The sequence below is a fragment of the Carcharodon carcharias genome, chromosome 8, assembly GCF_017639515.1.
Source record: "Carcharodon carcharias isolate sCarCar2 chromosome 8, sCarCar2.pri, whole genome shotgun sequence".
NCBI classification, from domain to species: Eukaryota; Metazoa; Chordata; class Chondrichthyes; order Lamniformes; family Lamnidae; genus Carcharodon; species Carcharodon carcharias.
Window position 1 is genome coordinate 15,585,331 of NC_054474.1, and position 17,590 is coordinate 15,602,920.

Below are 17,590 nucleotides of genomic sequence, written 5' to 3' on the forward strand. Positions count from 1 at the left end.
GCTAATCTGCATCAGAGCAGTGTGACTCATTCGAGAAGGAAATAGGGAGAGTAAAGGCCAAAATATTCCAGTAATGACAAAGGATGGGACCAACAAATCCAGGAAACCCTGGATGTCGAGGGATATACAGCATTGGATAAAGAGAAAAGTTGGGGGGGGGGGGGGTGCTTATGGCAGATACCAAGGGTTCGAAACAGTGGAAGCTCTAGAGAAGTATAGAATGTGTTAGGGGGGGAAACTTAAAAAGGAAATTAGGGGAGCAAAAAGGGGGCATGAAGAAACATTGACAGGTAAAATAAAGAAAAAACCAAAGTTATTTTACAAGTACATTAAGAGTAAGAGGATAACTAGGGAAAGAGTAGGGCCCATTAAGAACCATAGTGGTAATGTGTGTGGAACCAGAAGACGTAGGTAGGGTTCTAAATTAATACTTTGTATTGGCGTTCACAAGTGAAAGGGACGACATGGGTATGGAAATCAGGCAGAAGGACTGTGATATAATTAAAGAAATTAGCACAGAAAGGGAGGAGGTTCTAAGTGGTCTGGCAGGCTTAAAAGTAGATAAATCTCCAGGCCTGGATGAATTGTATCCCAGGCTGTTGAGTGAGGCAAGGGAGGAGATAGCAGGGGTGCTGGTAATAATTTTCAATACCTCTCTGGCTACAGGAGAGGTGCAAGAGGACTGGAGGGCAGCCAATGTGGTACCATTATTCAAGAAGGGAGGAAGGGATAAACCAGGGAACTACAGGCCAGTCAGTCTAACCTCAGTGGTGGGGAAACGACTGGAAGAAATTCTGAGGGACAGAATTAATCTACATTTGGAGAGGCAGGGATTAATCAAGGGCAGTCAGCATGATTTTGTTAAGGGGAGGTCATGTCTGACCAATTTGATTGAATTTTTTGAAGAGGTGACCAGATGTGTAGATGAGGGCAATGCATTTGACATAGTCTACTTGGACTTTAGCAAGGCTTTTGATAAGGTCCTGCATGGAAGACTGATAATGAAGGTATGAGCCCATGGGATCCAAGGAAATTTGGCAAATTGGATCCAGAATTGGCTGAGTGGCAGGAAGCAGAGGGTGATGGTCGAGGGGTGTTTTTGTGGCTGGATGCCTGTGTCCAGTGGGGTTCCACAGAGATCGGTGTTGGGTCCCTTGCTGTTTGTGGTATGTGTAAACGATTTAGACTTGAATGTAGGAAGGTTGATCAGTAAGTTTGCGGATGACACGAAAATTGGTGGGTGGGGTGGTAAATAGTGAGGAGAATAGCCTTAGATTACAGGAGGATATAGACGGGCTGGTCAGATGGGCTGATCAGTGGCAAATGGAATTTAATCTGGTTAAGTGTGAGGTACGGGAATACACGATGAATGGTAGGACCTTGGGGAGAACCAAGGATCAGAGGGAGCTTGGTGTGCGTGTTCACTGGTCCCTTAAGGTAGCGGGACAGGTAGATAAAGTGGTTAAGAAGGCATATGGGATACTTGCCTTTATTAGCTGAGACATAGAATATAAGAGCAGGGAGGTTATGCTGGAACTGTATAAAACACAGGTTAGGCCACAGCTAGAGTATTGCGTGCAGTTCAGGAATCTGCATTATAGGAAGAATGTGATTGCACTAGAGAGGGTGCAGAGGAGATTTCCCAGGATGTTGCCTGGGCTGGAGAGTTTTAGTTATGAGGAGAGATTGGATAGACTGGGTTTATTTTCCCTGGAGCAGAAGAGATTGAGGGGGCACATGATTGAGGTGTATAAAATTATGAGGGGCATTGATAGGGTAGACAGGAAAGGAACTTTTCCCCTGGGTAGAGGGATCAATAACCAGGGGGCATAGATTTAAGGTAAGGGGCAGGAGGTTTAGAGGGGATGTGAGGAAGAATTTTTTCACCCGGAGGGTGGTGGGAATCTGGAACTCACGTCCTGAAAGGGTGATCGAGGCAGAAACCCTCATAACGTTTAAGTAGTATTTGGGTGTGCACTTGTGATGCCATGGCATACAAGGCTATGGGCCTAGTGCTGGAAAATGGGATTAGAATAGTTAGGTACTTGTTTGACCGGCGCAGACTTGATGGGCCAAAGGGCCTTTTTCTGTGTTGTAGACCTCTCTTTATGACTTTATGAGAAATGAGGGTCAGAGAATGGCAGGAAAGGACAGAGAAAAAAACCTAAGAATATATCAACAGTCAAGACTAGATGTTACGAAGGTAACAAAAAGACAAAACTGAAGGCTCTCTATCTGAATGCACGTAACATTCATAAAAGCAAATTAATTGAAGGCCCATGTTGAAGTAAATAAATATGATCTGATAGCTATTACAGAGACGTGGCTGCAGGACGATAAAGATTGGGTCCTTAATATTGAAGGGTACATGACATTCAAGAAGAATAGGAAGCTAGGTAAAGGTGGAGGGGTAGCACTGTTAATCAAAGAGGGCATGGATGCAATGGTTAGAGGTGATCTTGGTTCAGGAGTTCAGGATGTAGAATCGGTTTGGGTGGAGTTGAGGAATATTAAGAGAAAAATGTCATTAGTGGAAGTGGTCTACAGGCCCCTTAACAGTAGCCACAGTGTAGGACAAAGTATTCAAGAGAAAATATTGTGTGCTTGTGATAAACGGATAGCAATAATCATGGGTGATTTTAATCTACACATAAACTGAAAAAGTCAGATTGGCAGTGGTAGCCTGGATGAGGAGTTCTTAGAATGTTTTGAAGATAGTTTCTTAGAGCAGCATGTTCTGGAACCAACCAGAGAGCAGGTTATACCAGAGTTGGTATTGTGTAATGTGACAGGATTAATTAATGACCTCAGAGTAAAGACACCCCTCGGTAGCAACACCCACAATATGATTGAATTTTACATCCAGTTTGAAAGGGAGAAGAGTGGGTCTAAGACGAGTGTTTTAAACTTAAATAAGGGCAACTATGTGGGGATGAAAGCTGAGCTAGCTGAAGTAAACTGGGAAACTAGGCTAGGGAACAGATCAATAGAGAAGCAGTAGCCGACATTTATGGGGATATTTCAGAGCATTCAGAATAAGCACATTCCTAATATAAAGAAAAATTCTAAGGGGAAGGCCCGCCATCCATGGTTAACTGGAGATGTTAAGGAAAGCATCAAACTTAACGAAAAAGCATACAACTCCACAAAGATGAGTGGCAGGATAGATGACTGGACAAAATATAAAGAATGGCAGAGAATGACTAAAAGGTTAACCAGGAGAAAGAAATTAGAGTATGAGAGGAAGCTAGCTAGAAATGTAAAAACAGATAGCAAGAGTTTCTACAGGTATTTAAAAAGGAAAAGAGGAAGTAGAGTGAGTGTTGGTTCTCTAGAGAGTGACAGTGGAGAGTTAATAAGGAAAAGGCAGAAGAAATAAGCAAATATCTTACTTCTGTGTTCACTATAGAAGATACAAAAAAACATTCCAGTAAATCTGCAAATCAGGAGATGACAGGGAGAAAGGAACTTGGTGAATTTGAAATCACTAGGGAAACGGTACTGAGCAAATTGATGGAGCTGCAGGCTGGCAAGTCTCCAGGTCCCGACGAATTACATCCAAGGGTCTTAAAAGGAGGTGGTTAATAAGGTAGTTGATGCACTCGTGTTAATTTTCCAAAATTCGCTAAATTCTGGAAAGGTTCCATCATATTGGAAAGTAGCAAATATAACTCCTCTATTCAAAATGGGAGGAGGAATAAAACAGAAACTATAGGTCAGTTAGCTTGATGTCTGTCGTGGGGAAATTATTAGAATCGATCATTAAGGAGGTTATAGCTGGGCACTTGGAAGAGCTCAAGGTAATAAGGAAGAGTGAGTACAGTTTTGTGAAAGGAAAATCATGATTAACCAATTTATTGGAATTTTTTGAAGGAGTAACATACACAGTGGATAAAGGGGAGCCTATAGACATACTGTACTTGGATTTCCAGAAGGCATTTGATAAGGTGTCACGTCAAAGATTATTGTGGAAAATAAAAGTGCATAGTGTAGTGGGTAACATATTAGCATGGGTAGAAGATTGGTTGGCTGGCAGAAAGCAGAGAATATGCATAAATGGGTCTTTTTCTGATTAATAGGATGTGATAACTGGACTCCCACTGGGGTCTGTACTGGGCCTCAACTTTTTACAATTTACATCATTGACTTAGACGAGGGGAGTGAAGACATAGTACCTAATTTGCAGATGACACAAAGATAGGTAGGAAAGTATGTTGTGAAGAGAACATGAGAAGGTTGCAGATGGACATAAGATAGGTTGAATGAGTAGACAAAGATCTGACAAATGAAGTATAATGTGGGAAAATGTGAAGTTGTTCACCTTAGCAGGAAGAACAAAAAATGCAGAGTACCTACTTAAATGGAGAATGGCTACATAATTGAGGTACAGGGGGATCTAGGTGTTCTAGTAAAGATTCACAAAAAGTTAGCATGCAGGTACAGCAAGTAATTAAGGTGGCTAATGGAATGCTATTCTTTATTACGAGAGGGATTGAACATCAACGTAAGGATGTTACGCTTCAGTTATACAGGGCATTGGTGAGACCGCACCTCGAATACTGTGTGCAGTTTTGGTCTCCTTATTTAAGGAAGGATATAAATGCATTGGAGGTGGTTCAGAGGAGGTTTACTAGATTGATACCTGGAATGAGTAGGTTGTCTTATGGAGGAAAGGTTGGACAGACTGGGCTTGTTTCCAGTGGAGTTTAGAAGAGTGGGGGGTAATTTGACTGAAGTATACAAGATACTGAACGTCTTTGATAAGATGGGCATCAAAAGGATGTTTCCTCTCGTGGGTGAGTCCAGAGCTAGGGGGCACTGTTTTAAAACTAGGGGTCGCCCTTTTAGGACAGAAATGAGGAGAAGTTTTTTTCTCTCAGAGGGTTGTGTGACTTTGGAATTCTCTGCTTCAGACAGTGGTGGAGGCAAGGTCATTGAATATTTTTAAGGCAGAGGTAGATTGATTCCCTTGCCTAACAAGAATCTAAGGTTATCAGGGTTAGATGGGAGTGTGGAAATCGAAACACAAGATCATCAGTCATGATCTTATTGAATGGCAGAGCAGACTCAAGGGGCCGAATGGTCTCCTCCTGTTCCTATTTATGTTATGTTCTTACATTCTTATTTCTTATGTTCTTAAATTCACTCCTCCCTATTTGTCTAACATCCTCCTGTCCAACAACCCTTTGAGATTCCTGCACTCCTCCAACCCTGGCCTCTTGCACATCCCTCCATTAGCGGTTGTGCCTTCAACACGTTCTAGACCTCACTTCTAAATTTCCCTCCTTAAACCTATCCGCCTCTCTCTCCTCTAAGAGGATCCTTAAACCTACCTCTTATTCAACTTCTGATCACGTGTTCTATTATCTCCTCATGTGCCTCACTATCAAATTTTATTTGAGAATCACTCTCGGAAAGCACCTTGGGACATTTGTACTACATTAAAGGCTCTATATAAAGAGAGGTTGCTGTTGCAGTAGTCCTATGTAGAGTGGATCCAATGTATAATGGAGGGTACCTGACAAATTACTCCAGGTTCTGTTGAAATCCCTCAATGTCTGTTTCTCAGCAATAGCTCGTTTTATCTCATCCAAGACAATGTTCAGTTCTTTAGAGCGCTTGAGGTTTTCTTGCTCAGCTGCATGCAGTCTGTCACGAAGTGCTAGAAACTCCCGTTGATAAATGTCTACCACATCTCCTGGGAAAATAAAAACATCAGGAGTGAAAATGAGCCATCACTGATAATTAAAACATTGGTTGTACATTTTCAAACTGTCCCACTTATACCTGAGAGATGAAAGGCAGTTAGTCTGTTCCTTGGTGATGATACGAGGAGAAACAGGGGACAATGTTTCTCTTCTTCCTTGAATTGTGACCTTTAAAATTCCATCTGTTTCTCAGCTGGAAGAGACTTTTACATCCACAAGAGAGCAGTTCTCAATATTGGATTGTAAGTGTAATTCACGTGCTCAAGCTTTGTACAAAGCTAGAATCTCAAAATTCTGGCTTTGATGAGATGCCGACTTTCTTTTCATTCATTCATGCGATGTGGGTGTACATTTGGGGAGGGAAACGGGGGGTGGGGGGGGTGGGGTGGGGTGGAGATAGAGAGATGGTGGGGATGGTGGGGTTTCCCAATGGGCCCCCTGGTCCATCAGAGGGCCTCCCTCAAGCTATTACCTCTTTCCCAGGTTCCCCTGGCCCCATGACCTGTCAGACCCCTCCCTATCTCCCCATCCCTTGCCAGGGCCTGCCAGCTTGGCATTCAGTGAAACCCCCAAACATTTACCCAAATACTTGTCCAACTCCACACCCCTGTTCCGAAGTGCAGGAGAGCTGCTGGCCTCTGTGGCAGGACTTCCTGATGCAGAAGGGCGGAATTCCCAACTCAGGTCTATTAGCAGTCAATTGACTGTTAAATGCATGTGAGGAAGCTGGTGTTCCCCTCGGGCTGGGAATCTGGCGCCTCTTATAATTCAGCCCAACATTGCTGGGGGTTTGGAATCACATTATAGATTGCCTAAAGGACATCAGTGAACCAGATGGATTTTACAACTATCAGCTTGTTTCATGGTCACCCTGACTGATACGCCATTTTTCATCTTTTTTTAAAAGATAAATTTAATTAAATAAACAACGCAAAATGTTGTTTGCATTTCAACAATACAAACAGGTTCACTTCTTACAATTTACAGGTACAGGAAAACCCACCTGCTTAGGTCTTTAGTTCACCTCAGCTATATATCCAGTTACCAGATATAAATATATAAGTAATAGTGCTTCACATTAATACTATGTATTGTTCGCATTTAGACTCTTCCTCTGCTGCTTTTGGTGAGTTTTTGAGTCTTCCCAGGGACGTGGTCTTCGGATGTTTATTAATTGAATTTAAGTTCCCCGCTGCCATGGTGGGGATTAAACTCACGTCGCTGGATCATTAAACTAGACCTCTAGATTACTAGCCCAGTAACATAAACATTATGCTACTATACCCTTAACTGCACAAACCCAACGTTTCTTCAGTACTACACTGATGTGAGCATGCATTGCTCAAGCCTTGGTATGGAGTTTGTCTGCAGGCAATAAAATTATGCCATGGGTTAAAACTGCCCTTCTCAATGAAAATGGTGCAAACCTAGACAAGATTTACAAGATGAATGCCGACTGTCAGCTTGGATTAGTTGGTGGCACTCACGCCTGGGAGTCAGAAATAAATAGTGTGGTGCACTGCAACAGGTAACTTGGTCCAATAGATTCATGCCGGTGCTAATGCTCCACATGATCCTCCTTCTACCCAACCAGTATAACCTTCTATTCCTTTCTCCCTCATGTGTTTATCCAAGTTTCCCTTAAAAGCATCTGTACTCACCTGAACTATTCCTTGTGGCAATGAGTTCCAGATTCTAACCACACTCTGGATAAAGAAGCTTGCTCCGAATTCTCTACAGAATTTATTCATCAAAATTTTATGAGCCCCATCATTCCTCAGCCACCAACAAGAGCAGATTAAAAAAGCATTCATCTTATTGTTAGGTTTTGCCATATGTAAATTGTCAGTCACATTTACCTACATAACAATAGTGAGTGCACTTCAATAAAGTGATTAATTGCCTGCAAATTGCTTTGGGACATCACCAGGCTTAGGACACTATATAAATGCAGGTTTTCTTTCTTATTGCAGTGATTGAAAGGAGTCCAATGAGCAATTAATCTGAGGAAGCAATCTGGTACCTGTAGGCCAATAGCCAGAGCTAAACACTGATTTAAACTAACATACGAAAGTAAATCAGCACACAGCTACAATTCTAATCTCACTGCAAGTTGAGCTGTCACTAAACTAGAACAAAACTTGCACAACCTCAGGTCTTCCCAAAGCACTTCACAACCACATAGTTACTTCTGAAGCATAGTTAATATCATTTGATTGCTATGTTCGGCTCACAGGCATGAGGCTGGATCACGTGACACACTTCCCCTCTTGTGATGTCATGCTGTTGTACATACTACAACATCACCCTTTCTTCTTAAAGATACTATTCCCTCCTTTCAAAGAAGTGTAACTATTTACAATGCATGTTCATGTTTAACATAATCATATAAAACTAATGAATCTATGAGTCTCCAAAGCATATAGGTAATAAAAACTTACGAATTAGGAGGAGTAAGACACCTGGCCCCTCGAGTCTGCTCCACCATTCACTAAGATCATAGGTGATCTGATTTTAACCTCAACTTCACATTCCTATCTACCCCTGATAACCTTTTACCCGCTTGCTTGTCAATAATCTATCTACTCTTGCCTTAAAGATATTCAAAGACTTTGCCTCAACCACGTTTTGAGGAAGAGAACTCCAAAGTCTCACCACCCTCAGAGAAAAAGTTTATCCTCATCTGTCCTAAATGGGTGACCCCTTATTTTGAAACAGTGACACAGGAGTTCTAGATTCCCCCACCAGAGGGGACATTCTTTCCACATGCATCCTGCCAGGTCCTCTCAGGATCGTATATGTTTCAATCAAGTTGCCTCTTGCTCTTCGAAATTCCAATGGATACAAGCCTAGCCTGTCCAGCCTTTCCTCATAAGAGGGCCCATCAATTGCAGGTATTAATCTAGTAAACCTTCTCTGAACTGCTTCTAATGCATTTGTATATTTCCTTAAGTAAGGAGACCAATACTCTACACAGTACTCCAGATGTGGTCTTCCCAATATCCTGTATAACTGAAGCATAACCAACCTACTCTTGTATTCAATTCCCCTCGCAATAATCTGCTGGTACGCCCAAATCTTGTAATGATAACCTTTTCTGGAGATTTCTTTAATTGCTCACAGTGACCTGTGTAATGGTTATTCTTGGATGTTGTTGTTCCTGGTTGCATTTGGGATCTAGTCCTAGATTTAGTAGGACTGTATGGTGGTTGGGGAGCTGGAATGGATTTGATTTTCCCTCTATTATGTCTCACCATTGTGTGTAATGACATCATAGGGCCTTGGTTCTGGACAAATACTTGTCACCTCAGCTAGTTGCCATGTACCTTCTGTAGGATCTTGGATGTAAGCTTGTTGTCCCAACTCTAAACCTGGCAATTCTGTCCCTGCATTTTTATCATGCATGTTGGTCATTTTCTCTCAGTTTTTAAAGTTGCTCTCTCATTTCTGAAAGAGTAGAATGGGTAAGAGCAGGTAAATTGGTACGCACTGGTCTGCCAAAAATTAGCTTTGCCTGTGATGGAATAGTTGCACTTAAAGGTGTCGCTCTCAGATATAACTTGCTTGGTCTGTCTACATTTGAGAATTAGGGATTTCACCAACCAAATTATTCGTTCAACTGGACTGTTGGATCTAGGGTAATGGTGCAAAGTAGTGTGACCAATATGCCACTTCTCTCGCATATTCTGAAATGGCTTACCAATAAATTGCAGACCATTATGATAATGATCTCTCCAGGCACACCAAATAAACTATAAATAGCACTTAGAGTGTGCACAGCAGTTGTGCTTGACATATTGTGCAATTGTTGAGTGATAGGGTACTTGGCAAAGTAGTTGACAATGACTATGAAGTCAGTGCCATGAACATGAAAGAGGTCAGATGTGACTTTGGACCAAGGAAGAGCAGAAACCTCATACGGAATTAGTGGTTCTTTGTGCTGACTTGGCACTGGCCCTTCACATGTCTTGTACTTCTTTACAACAACTTCAATGCTATTGCACCTACCTGATTTAGTAGGACTGTATGGTGGTTGGGGAGCTGGAATGGATTTGATTTTCCCTCTATTACCATTGTGTGTAATGACATCATAGGGCCTTGGTTCTGGACAAATACTTGTCACCTTAGCTAGTTGCCATGTACCTTCTGTAGGATCTTGGATGTAAGCTTGTTGTCCCAACTCTAAACCTGGCAATTCTGTCCCTGCATTTTTATCATGCATGTTGGTCATTTTCTCTGAGTTTTTAAAGTTGCTCTCTCATTTCTGAAAGAGTAGAATGGGTAAGAGCATTTAAATTGGTACGCACTGGTCTGCCAAAAATTAGCTTTGCCTGTGATGGAATAGTTGCACTTAAAGGTGTCGCTCTCAGATATAACTTGTTTGGTCTGTCTACATTTGAGAATTAGGGATTTCACCAACCAAATTGTTCGTTCAACTGGACTGTTGGATCTAGGGTAATGGTGTAAAGTAGTGTGATCAATATTCCACTTCTCTCGCGTATTCTGAAATGGCTTACCAATAAATTAAGATAATGATCTCTCCAGGCACACCAAATAAACTATAAATAGCACTTAGAGTGTGCATGGCAGTTGTGCTTGACATATTGTGCAATTGTTGAATGATAGGGTACTTGGTGAAGTAGTTGACAATGACTATGAAGTCAGTGCCATGAACATGAAAGAGGTCCGATGTGATTTTGGACCAAAGAAGAGCAGAAACCTCATACGGAATCAGTGGTTCTTTGTGCTAACTTGGCACAGGCTTTTCACATGCCTTGCACTTCTTTACAACAACTTCAATGCTATTACGCCTACCTGGCCAATAAACTGTCTCTTTTGTGAGTCTGCTTGTGCAATCTACGCTCATGTGAGTGATGAAGCTGTTGGAGAATATCAGATTGCAAAGGTCTCTATGACATATGACAACCTGCTGCCTTTAAATACGACTCCCGGGAGATGCCTAGCTTGTCCCAGTAAGGCCGAAATGGTGCTTGTGGACATGCTGCATTGAATCAGGCCATCCTTCAATGATGGCTTTCCACAGTTTCTGTAGTGTGGAATATTTTGCCATTTCTTTTTGTAGCTGCTGCCATTTGCATTGCGTAAAATGTACCAGACCAATTGACGGACTTGCATTTTCCTGCAAGTGTAATGTTGCAGCTCCCCTGAAGTTTCCAATTTTGTCAAAACATTCTGGATATTTTGACATTAGGTTGTGAACAAGGTGATAGTAGTAGTTTCTGTGGTTTATCTGCCATATGGGGTCTGTCTAATTCTATGGATTGTCACTAGTGCAAGATTACAGCATGCTGGGAGATCCGCAATCACTGGGCCTTAACATGTGTGACACCCAGGAGGATGGATTGTACTTAGACTCCAAGACTATGGATCCTGCACCATGGTACATTGAAAGTTGTGTAGTAGTAGGTTTCGCCACAGTCTTCCATGTCTGTGGATATATGTATTTTAGAATTTGCAGGGGTAATATGTTGACACTTTCCCTGTGTCAATATTGGCTAATAATGAGTAGTTACCAATTTTCTTAGGGCAGACAATTTTAACTGGTGTAATATACCTTTAAGGCACAGTAGCATGACATCACTAGAGAGGAAGTGTGTCATGTGATCCAGCTTCAGTTTCACTTAAGCCTGTGAGCAAAACACAGCCGTGCTGCTGATGTCTTCTTATGCCTTTTCTGCGCAGTTACCATGATGCGGTTTCAACATTCTGATGCTGCAGCTTCATTGTGGTCTGACCAAAACGTCGAGGGTTGTCTCATGCCATGTAGCACAATCCAAGGCTGTTAACCACATGGTACCTGTACTTAATCTTGCTGCCATGCTGTGTTACCACCATTGAACACCATGTTTGTGTTCTTATAATGATATAAAGGCACCCATCACTCAAAGGATTGTGTAAACATGTTGTGGGTTCATTTATTTAAACTAGGCACATAAGAACACCTATATATGGATAGAAAGCTTGAAGACTCTGTTCTGCTCACAGGCTAAAGTGAAACTTAGGCTGGATCACGTGACACACTTCCCCTCTAGTGATGTCATGCTGCTCTTCCTTAAAACAGTTACAATTGTTAGGTAGGCAAAAGGAATGGCAAATTTATGCACATCAAGCTCCTACAAACAGTAACAAGTTGATTGACTTGCTAATTTACTTTGGCAATATTTTGGTTGAATCTTAGCCAGAACAGTGGAAGAACACCTCTGCTTTTCTTCAAATAATGTCACAATCTTTCAGGCCCACCTGAACAGCAGACAGGACCTTGGTTTAATGTTTCATCCATCAGAGCTGCCAGATACAGCACTGCCCCGCTCTGCACAGTGCACCAGCCTAAATTGAGTGCTCAAGTCTCTAATCTGGGACTTGAACTCACAACATTCTGGCTTAAGAGGCAAGAGAGTTATCCACTGAGCCATTAACTCAATGGTAACATCCATCAACTTCAAATGTAGAAAAATAAATTCTCCTGCAAGTTTAATAATAATATATTAAAATTGTAAAGGAGTGAAGAACATAGTTGAACAGCTTGACCTCAGGAGCAGAGAATGCTGGAAACACCCAGTAGGTCAGGTAGCATCTATGGAATAAGGAAGTTAACATTTTGTCATCATTTTGTTTCTCTCTTCATAAATGCTGCCTGACCCACTGAGTATTTCTAGCTTTTTCTGTTTCTTTCAGGTTTCCAGCATCTGTGGAACTTTGATTCTGAGCTTAGAATGATTCTGTTGCAACCCACTTTGTTTGCATCTATGTGCCGACTCCATTCAGAGAAAAATACCTGCTCAAGATCACAACAGGGATGTACTTTTTTTTGCTGTTCTGAAAAATACATATAAATTTGTAGCTCTGTTTCTCTAAGGATTAAGGTATCATTGATAACTTATGGACTACTGTTATACCTCGATCTTCCAGAAATATGACACATCACATGCAATTCAGCACAGCACTATTCTTCATTATAGGTTATGCACGAGACATGAATGAATTCAGCCTAGATAGATTGAACTGGTATCCTCTTCCCTTAAAATTCTGCCTGGACCAACTACTCCAATCACTGGAACAACAGCTATACAAACTAATCTACAGGAAGATACAAAAGAAAATGCTGGTTTAAACAAATTGCTAAAGTAAACCTCAGAACATATTCAAATAATGATGAGATTCATCACCATTTATCAACAATGAGTGCTTCTTAATTAGAGGAAACACCTAATATCCAATGACCAAGGTCATCTTTGAATTGAGTTTTTGATGTAATATTCAATATCATTTGCACCAAAAGAGTATTTTATTTTTGAATCAAGTGACAAGCTTTAGAAGAAACAAATTCATAAAATTCCGTATTTTGAGCACTGCAAAAGTCAGCCTCCCATCTTCCTCCCTCTGGAAAAACTCTGTTACTCCGTATCCTAACTCTCACCAAGTCCTGTTCAACAACGACTCCAACGCACGCTCACCTACACTGATTTCAAATCACTCCATAACCTCATCCCTCCTATCATTGAACCCCTCCCAAGATCTCTGTGCTTCTTCAATTCTGGGCTCCTGTGGGTCCCTCATTTCCATCACTCTGCCATTGGAGGACATGCCCCTAGCTCCTTAGTTCTAGAATTCTCTCCCTAAAACTCTGGTATTTCCAGTGCCCATGCATTTATAAAAATCATGGAAAATATCATACCTTCACTCCAATCGATAACTTGCATTAATACAGCGCATTTAATGTGGCACAACCTCTCACGGTGCTTTACAGGAGCACTACAAGCAAAACTTGACACCAGGGAGATATTGGGATAGATGACCAAAAATTTGATCAAAGAGGCTGGTTTAAGGTTTTAAAAGACAGATATTGAGGAGCAAGTCCATTGCTCAGGGTCTAGGCATCTGAAGGGCCACCAATCGCAGGGTGGTTAAAATTGAGGATGCACAAGAGGCCAGCAGAGTTAAAAATAAATTGGTCACTGGAAGCAGAACTGCTAAATTACATACATGTTTAGAAAAAGATTAACACACTCTTCCTTTGACAATACTAATTGGAGGCAGTGCATTGGACACTATCACATCCAGTTATTTCCTGGAACTGTATACTTAATGCATGGTGGGAGCACACAGACTGCAGCAGTTCAAGGCGGCAGTTCACCACCACTTTCTCAATGGGCAACCAGGAATGGGGAATAAATACCGGACTTGTCAGTGATACAAATATTTAATAAAACATCATTCATTATTCATGGGATGTGGGTAAGCAGTGATTGTAACAGCTGTACATTTAAATTACTGGGGCTCACGGGGTTAAATTATAAATGCAGATTGCATAAATTTAGCTTGCATCCCCTTGGGTTTAGAAGATTGAAGGGGGGTCCAATCAAGTTGTTTAAAAATGTTAAAAAGGATTCAACAGAGTGAACAAAAACTACTTCTGCTGGGGTACAATATTAACATTTTGGACCAGGGTTTTCTGGACAGAAATCAGGAAACACATTTTCTGCAAAAAGATAATGGAAATCTAGAACTCAAATGGGTCCTTTTTTAATTTGTTCATGGGATGTGGATGTCGCTGGCTAGGCCAGCATTTATTGCCCATCCCTAATTGCCCTTGAGAAGGTGGTAGTGAGCTGCCTTCTCGAACTACTGCAGTCCATGTGTTGTAGGGCACCCACAGAAGGGAGAGATTTCCAGGATTTTAACCCAGCGACTGTGAAGGAACAATGATGTAGCCCCAAGGCAGGATGGTGTATGATGTAAAAGATCCCATGGCGCCAATTAAGAGGAACAGGGAAGTTCTCTCTGGTATCCTGGGTCAATATTTATCCCTCAACTAGCATAATTAAAAATCAGATCATGTGCCTTTATCACATTGCTGTTTCTGGGAGCTTGCTATGCACAAATTGGCTGTTATGGTTCCTGCATTACAAGCGACTACACATTAAAAAAGTATTTCATAGGCTATAAAGTGCTTGAGTCATGAAAGGCAGATTATAATTGCAAATCTTTCTTTTGAGTTGCACAGCAGAATCTCATCTTTGAGGGTTAAACATGCAGTGATAATTAGCATGCTGAAGAATAAAATCATCATTCAGTTAATGAAAGCAGCACGCACAATTACTGCCAGCATTCTGAATTCAAGCACCCATACTGTTTTTCTATTAATGTGGTAATAACACCACAACCGTGAACTGCTTTCCATGAATAAATGGGCAAACATCAAAAGTGAACTCTCCAACAGAAAATATGACAGTATCATTTATTGTCGTAGGTCTGTTCACTCCAGGTGTTGATTCAATGCCATAGGTGTCTGCCTATTCCACTTTGACATGAAGCTTGATAGAACATTTGTGGCATGCAGAACTTACAGCCAAGAATTACACTCCCTTCTAAAATTCATCCTGACTGCTAATTACAAATTGGCTCCTTTTAAGAGTTATTTAAACTAACTGGGCTGATTTTTACACTCCTCGCCAGTAGGTTTGCAGGCAGGGGTGGCACATAAAATCCAGCGTTGGCCTTCCCACCACCTGCCCTGCCACTCCGACCTGTGTGAAATTTTAGAGGGGTGGGGGCAGGAGAAGTGCCATCCACCACAATATTCTAAAATGGACACCCTCGCCCCTCTATGTGGCATTCCGAGCTGGGGTTTAAGAGCTTCATAAATCATCTAAATTTTGCTTCACACTCCTGAACACCCATGAGCAATGGTGCGAGCTCTGCTATCTTGAAAGATATACCAACCCTGTGACAAACATTATGCTCACTCAACAACAAAGATAAGAGTTCTTAAATTGAGCGATACCAGTGCAACAGCCATTGCCATTCAGTGATCACGGGGCTGATGGGTGAATGACATTTGTGGGAACAAAGAGTTTCTGTAGGACCTTTGACTGCAGGGACAGTGTCAGAGCCCAGCTGAATTTCGGGGAATAGTGAGGGATTGGATGGGGAAAACATTTTTTTAAAAAAGGCTTATTTTTGTAGCACCTTTCATGACTTCAGAACATGCCAAAAGCACTTACAGAAAATGAAGTACTTTTTAAAAACATGGTCACTGTAATATAGAAAACTTAACAGCAAAATTATACACAGCAAGATCCCACAAACAGCAATCAGATAGCGACTGGATAATCCCTTTTAAATGATGTTTGAGCAACCAGTTTTTAATATAGAAACATGGAAATCCAGAAGTGGATCAAGATGGGGAGGGGCTTAGCAGAAATCATGGCTCAAGTCTTCCTATTTTCTTTTGATGATGGCAATTAATTTCCCACTCTTCAACCAACAAAATATTTTGAGCTTTCATGTTGTGGCAGAAAAACTGTTTTTCCTTTTATCATATTTTTTATGATAAAAAAATGACTAAAAAAACCTTTGCATTTTTAAAATGGACCAGTTTATTGATGTCACTGCAGTTTTTTAATCTTTCATTTTTTTCTCCACAGGGTGCTGTGAAATCTCTGGTTCAGACATTAGCCCTATAAAGCTGCCTACATCAATGCCTTCCTTGTTTGTTCCTCCTCAATTTGTGATCTGGTGTGCACACATTCCTGAACGCAAGCAAGCAATCTGGTTTAATCGAATACAGGTACAAAAATCTCATCACACAGCACACTTTGAATGCATAATTAAATATGGTTTAGTATGTGCAATAAAAGCAAAAACAACAATTTCACTCTCCCAAATGAGAACACTTCCCACAGCTATGAGCAGGATGATGTGGAAAGACTTTCATTTATAGAATATCTTTCAGAGCTACGAAGTGGTTTACAGCTAATGAAGTAGTCATTGGTTAATGTAGGGAATACGCAGCCAATTGGCACATAGCAAGTTTCTACAATCAGCAATGCAATAAATGACCAGATACTCTGTCTCTTACTGATATTGATTTTGTGATAAATGCAACCTTTTTACATAGTATTTACAGCACAGAAATAGGCATTAGGTCCAACAGGTCGAAGTTGGCATTTATGCTCCACAGGAGCCTCCTCCCATCCCCTCTCCACCCAACATATCCTCCTATTCCCTTCTCCCTCATGTACTTATCTAACTTCCACTTAAATGCATCAATGTTATTCATCTCAGCTAGTCCATATGGTAATGACTTCCACATTCTCACCACTCTTTGGGTAAAGAAGTTTCTCCTGAATTTCGCTATTGGATTTATTTTGAGCTTTATACTTATAGCCCCTAGTTCTGCAAGTGGAACTATTTTCTCTGTGTTACTCTATTGATGAAAGCATTCACAATTTTAAAGATACTCTAAAGGCCTCTCCATCTTCTCTTTTCTAGAGAATATAGCATTAGTCTGTTCAATCTTTCCTGATAGTTATAATATAGAACTAGGGGCCAGAGTCTCAGAATAAGGGGTTGGCCATTTTTGAAACGAGGGGAATTTGCTGCACCCCAAAGGGTTGTAAATCTTTGGAATTCTCTACCCCAAAGAGATGTGGGTGCTCAGTCGTTAAGTCTCAAGACAGAGGTCAATAGATTTTTGGATATTGAGGAAGTTCTGAGATATGGGGATAGTGTGGAAAGGTTGAAGATGATGATCATCATAATCTTACTAGCTGCCAGAACAGGGTCAAAGGGCCTACTCCTGCTCCTACTTCTTATGTTCTGATGATTTTAGTAAATTCTGCATTTATGTTATAAGCCTCAACTATTCCTTATGGTACCAAGTTCCACATTCCAACCAAATCTCTGAGAAAGACGTTTCCAGGCAAATAGCATAGATGTATTTAAGGTGAAGCCAAGTACACATGAGGGATGAAGAAATAGAAAGGTATGTTCATAGGGTTCATTGGAATAGGGTGAGGGTCTCATTTAGGCAGTAAACACCAGCATGGACCTGTTGGGCTGAATGGTCCGCTTCAAAT

The 17,590-nt window shown here is 41.2% G+C and overlaps 1 protein-coding gene across 1 annotated transcript in view; it reads right to left on the minus strand.

Annotated features, from left to right (window-relative positions):
* Positions 1–17,590, minus strand: part of mgat4b (alpha-1,3-mannosyl-glycoprotein 4-beta-N-acetylglucosaminyltransferase B) — a 261,750-nt gene that overhangs the window by 134,568 nt on the left and 109,592 nt on the right. Inside the window, exon 2 of the mRNA XM_041193895.1 lies at positions 5,519–5,698. Coding sequence (XP_041049829.1) covers positions 5,519–5,698 — 180 coding nt within the window. The remainder of the gene's footprint in view (positions 1–5,518; positions 5,699–17,590) is intronic.